At 36.8% G+C, this 4,846-nt stretch overlaps 1 protein-coding gene and 1 long non-coding RNA gene across 2 annotated transcripts; both read left to right on the forward strand.

The window, feature by feature from the left end:
• The first annotated feature begins 2,494 nt into the window (after window positions 1-2,494).
• On the forward strand, window positions 2,495-2,833 carry LOC109590078 (uncharacterized). The gene is made up of 2 exons (XR_002189108.1): window positions 2,495-2,577; window positions 2,666-2,833. It is a non-coding gene; the product is annotated as an uncharacterized LOC109590078 (long non-coding RNA).
• Window positions 2,834-3,955: 1,122 nt separating this feature from the next.
• LOC109590077 (uncharacterized) lies at window positions 3,956-4,841 on the forward strand (the record flags this gene model as incomplete). The annotated part of the gene is made up of 3 exons (XM_020006024.1): window positions 3,956-4,170; window positions 4,231-4,744; window positions 4,824-4,841. Coding segments are annotated over exons 1-3 (597 nt in total), but the record flags the coding sequence as incomplete, so codon positions are not given.
• Window positions 4,842-4,846: the final 5 nt, after the last annotated feature.

Here is a 4,846-nt window from a genome sequence, read left to right on the forward strand (position 1 = left end):
ATGAGTGTGTGTGTGTGTATAGTACTTACCATTCCATATATACTGTATTAATGATGAAGGAGGTCTTCTCTTCCAATAGTATCATTCCCACAATAGGAATAATAATAAATAAGTAAGTAGTACCAATAATAAGATCGCCCATTGTTATATTAGTGTTGTCAGTAGTCCTGGATTCATGATGAGTATTGTTACTATTAATAGTGACATTATAATGGTCTATGCATAGTTCTTGTGCTGGAGTCCAGTTAATAAATAATGACAATGTGCCATTAATTCGTTTAATTGTTGTATCATTAACTGGTAGTAAGGTTAATGGTGGATCTATAGTGTAACAAGAACATAAAAATTTAAAAAAAACAAGATTGAGTAGGATTCTAGAGCAAAATTGGTAAAAAGTAATGGAAACAAGGACAGGCAGGATTCAGAGCGACCAATGACAATACGAAATGAAAATCCTACTCTCGTGATGCAAATTCTACTCTACATTGTGCTTTTAATGTTATTATGTAAGAATTATGGATCACCTTGTCATGTAGAGTAGAATTTGCGTCAAGAGAATTGGATTTTCATTTTGTATTGTTGTTGGTTGCTCTGAATCCTACCTGTCCTTGTTTTCATTACTTTTTACAAATTTGCTCTAGAATCCCACTCAATCTTGCTTTTTTAAATTTTTATGTTCTTGTTTATGATTATTTTTTAATAATATTTGTAATATTTCTTCAGTTGCAATTGTAATACTTGTTGTATTTAACCAAACAATGATTTTCTTTATAATTGCTAATTACTTTACAGCTTTTATGAGAGACAGCATTGAATAGATATGCTGATCAAATATCTACTATACTGATGACAAGTAAAATTAATATTATAGCCTTGACATGAGTCCTTGTTCAAGAGCTCTATCTTCCCTGCAATCCTGTATCTATTCCTGTTCCTCGTCTTTAAACATTTAATAAAAAAATAATATGCAAGATTAATACTTTCTTTTAGCTGAAAACCTCCCGGCACTAAGTATTGCAATTGATTCCAAGCATAGCTATCCTTAAAGGCCTCCATACACTAGGCAGCATGTTGCTAGCAACATTTGTGGTTACTTTGATCTTGTAAGCAACATGTTGCCAGAAATAGAAGGCTGTTCTATTTCAGGCAACATGTTGCTTACAGGAAAAAAGTAACCACAAATGTTGCTAGGAACATGTTGCCAAGTGTATGGAGGCCTTTAGCTATTAAAAATTGCTTGCTTTTCCTAGTTCTAAGATCTGAGCATGTACAACCACACCCAAATTTTGGAGCCTCAACCTCATGCTTAAATGGCGACAGGAGCATAGTTGGCCTGATACAGCAGTTATAACGTCACTTATTCATTTCTTAGAGAATGATTTTAGGGGAAATGGATCCACACATAGACTGTTGGAGTATAGAATGGTTTAAGAATTAGACTTCTAGCACTAGTCAAGATCGAGATACAGCTCATACACTATTGATGATGATGATGATGATGATGAAAATGAAAATGGTTTCTGAACAATGAACATAACAGCCGTTTTCCCGATTTTTGAGTTTCCTTTTAGACAAAGTTTAGAGCCACGCTAGTGGTAGCAATGGAGTCCTCTGGTCAAGATAAGGTCCTCTATAAAGTCTGGTAAGCATAGGAGCTCGTTTTCCCAGTATAGCAAGGCTGCAAAAGTCAAGGCAGCCATTTTGAAGTCGAGACTGAGAATCCTACTTAGTAACGCTAGCACGTCCAACCATAGGTAGTCAATTGTCCACAGGACTATTAACTATCTCTGGTTTAACTTACTAATAATTATATCATAGTGACTGAATTCACATAATGTCTAACCTGTTACGTTAATTCTTAAGCAAAAAAAATTTCTATCAGCTCCTGCACAGCTAATAGTAATTCCATCCAATGATATTGACAGTGATGAAATAATGGCAAGACTCCTTAAGGCACTTCCAGTAACCGCAGTAACTAGTATACTAAACTTAAAACTAGTTTCTTGTCCATACGTACTACTTCTGTTTGCTAATTCAATTATTGTTCCACTATCACTTATTTTCCACAAGGCAGTAGCATTGCCAGTTGTAGCATTAGTTACACACTCTATTTCTAGCCTAGCTCCAGTACATGGTACAACACCAGGATCAGGAACTGTTTGACCAAAGTGTAGTACAGTTGCTAAAGAAATCAAGCTTCAATAATGAAGTATTGTAAACTTAAAGACTTACTAGATCCAATATTTAGCAAGATTACGAAATAAATTAGTCCAAGCATTTGTCTTGTTGCATACCTGGTGTGATGATACTTTTATTGTAGATTCAATTGTAATCATTGCATCATTATGGGCGTGGTTTTGTTATTGTCACATGCACAGACTACTGAGACTAAAGTCCATTTGCATTCACCTGAGCCCAGGAAGTGATTAGAAACCCCACCCAATAATTAACACAATGCAATAATATTGTGAAAAGTATGCATGTCTAGAAATATGCGGTCATCCTTCCGTATATCCTCTTACTACAATCCGTAATTGTAAACCACGGGAGTCTCTTTACTTGTATGGAGTCAAGCAAGTAAATGCCCATAAATTGTGAGCAAAGCCGTTCACACAGATTGTTAACTTGCTATAACAATCATTATAAACATTATTTTCTTCTTTAGGGATATCTAGTCTCTGCCATGTAATTTCACCGGTACTTTTCAAGCGTAAAGAACTGCCATTGGACTTCACAGTGACCGTTTAATACTTATTCTTTTTAATACTTCTTAATTTAATTATAAAATTATTTCTCATTTTGTTAAGATTGTATGATACAGTATACAACCTAAGGAATGTACTTATAATTAGGACATCACAGAAACGAGTAAATAGAGATGTACTTAGGTGTCTTTTGTGAAGGGTGGTACATTGTGATTATTCATTAATAACTATTAATAATTTTTAATTAACTCCCGCGGGAACTATTTATATTATTCCAGACGATGAATCTGCAAGTAACTCTAAGATGTACTTCCAGTAACAAGCACCGAAGAGTAAGCTCTGAAGATGTTGTGTGCTGCCTTGAGGTCCCGAATGAGCTACTGTGTCACTGGCAAAAGTCCAAACAAAAGAATATTGTAAAGAGCATTGCTGAGAGTGGCATCAAGAGAGATGAACACAGAAAAACAGTCGAACCACTGCTAGCAAATGTTTCTGGACCAGGGTCCTTGGAAGAAAGAATGCAGACAAGAGGAAGAATTCTGCTGAGCGCTCTTTCTCAGTTATCTAGAAAAAAGAAGAAGTCTTTGTTGAGTAAATCGATACTCATTGATGTCCGAACTCGTGATATAGTGCCAGTAGATTCACTCCGGTAACCGGACGTAGTTTGCAATGCTAGAGCTCCGGCAGTCCGTTTTTCTCCGTAAAACAGCTTGTGCGCATGCGCAATAGTGCAAAATGGAACTTAGTCTTTTTATCAAGAAACACTAAACCCTAACCCCAAAACCCTACGATCCCTGAGGCTAAGATGTACGAGAGGGTGCTCTAAAAACTAAACCCCAATCCCAACCCTACGACCCCGGAGGCTAAGATGTACGAGAGGGTGCTCTAAAAACTAAACACTAAACCCCAATCCCAACCCTACGACCCCGGAGGCTAAGATGTACAAGAGGGTGCTAATTCTTGACCCAAAAAAAAGCCAAAAAGAAAAAAATTGTAAAAAAGATATTTTTAAAAAAGAAAAAAAATCAAAAACTGAAGCATAGCTTTACTCGGTAGTCCTGACCGGATTCGAACCCTTGACCTTATCCGTGCAATCCACACCAGCCTCTCCACTGCACCACCACGACCCTGCTGCATCATCAACGCTGGTAGTTGTATTTATACTCGGTTTCTATAATATGAATCAGTGTATTATTAATACTGGGGCGTAGCCCCAGTATATAGGGGCAACGCCCCTATTACCGGAGCTCTAGCACTGCATACTGTTGATTTCAGTTCAAATGGAACACCCGGACCGTGGCCGGGTCAGCCATTTTTATCACGTGAGCTTACTTTCAGAATGACCGGATCCCGGGCCCGGTCCGCCCGGGTGTTCCATTTGAAGTGAAATCAACAGTACTATGTCCGGTTACCGGAGCTCTAGACACTTCCTTTCTTCATTGAGCCATTCAGTTGATGCACTCAGGTAAACAATAATATTAGCCAATTGGCTATTAGTTACTTCTACATGCTACATAATATATAGATCAGATCTAAATCAGAAAGATGAAATTATAAAGGAAACAATGGCAAAAGTTTTGGAATTAACTAGTGTGACAAATGCACAAAAGGCAGGGAAAAGTTTTGATGATGTGGGAAAGAGGCAACAAAGAAGAAAAATAATGGCAATAAAAGAAGCAACCAAAAAGGCATTACTCTTTTTGGACAGCTTTAAAATAGATGCACAGTCCATTATATTGAAGTCTCAAGTGTCGAAAGAAACCATGACCATTCCCCTATCATCATCATCACACACAAAGAGCAGCATTAATACTTCATCCTGTTCATCTGAAAATACAATCGATGAAGTGCTATTTCTCCTAGACAGTTATGGCATATCAGATGAGTTCTACCACGAACTGTCTATGATACATACCTCTCTTCCACGTTCGTACCTCGTAAAACAAAGACGAAACAATATCTCGACCAATATACCAAGTTATCGTCTACCAAAACCATACTTTGGCTGCTACAGATCATTAAAAGAATCAATAATAGAGGTATTGTCTTTTATGGTAAAAAATTCTTATTAATAATTATTTGTATAAGGTTTTATAAATATTTACAATGTACATATAGGAAACAATTCAGTCCCCAGTACT

The sequence above is a fragment of the Amphimedon queenslandica genome, unplaced genomic scaffold (genome assembly GCF_000090795.2).
Source record: "Amphimedon queenslandica unplaced genomic scaffold, v1.1 AMPQUscaffold_10532, whole genome shotgun sequence".
Lineage (NCBI taxonomy): Eukaryota > Metazoa > Porifera > Demospongiae > Haplosclerida > Niphatidae > Amphimedon > Amphimedon queenslandica.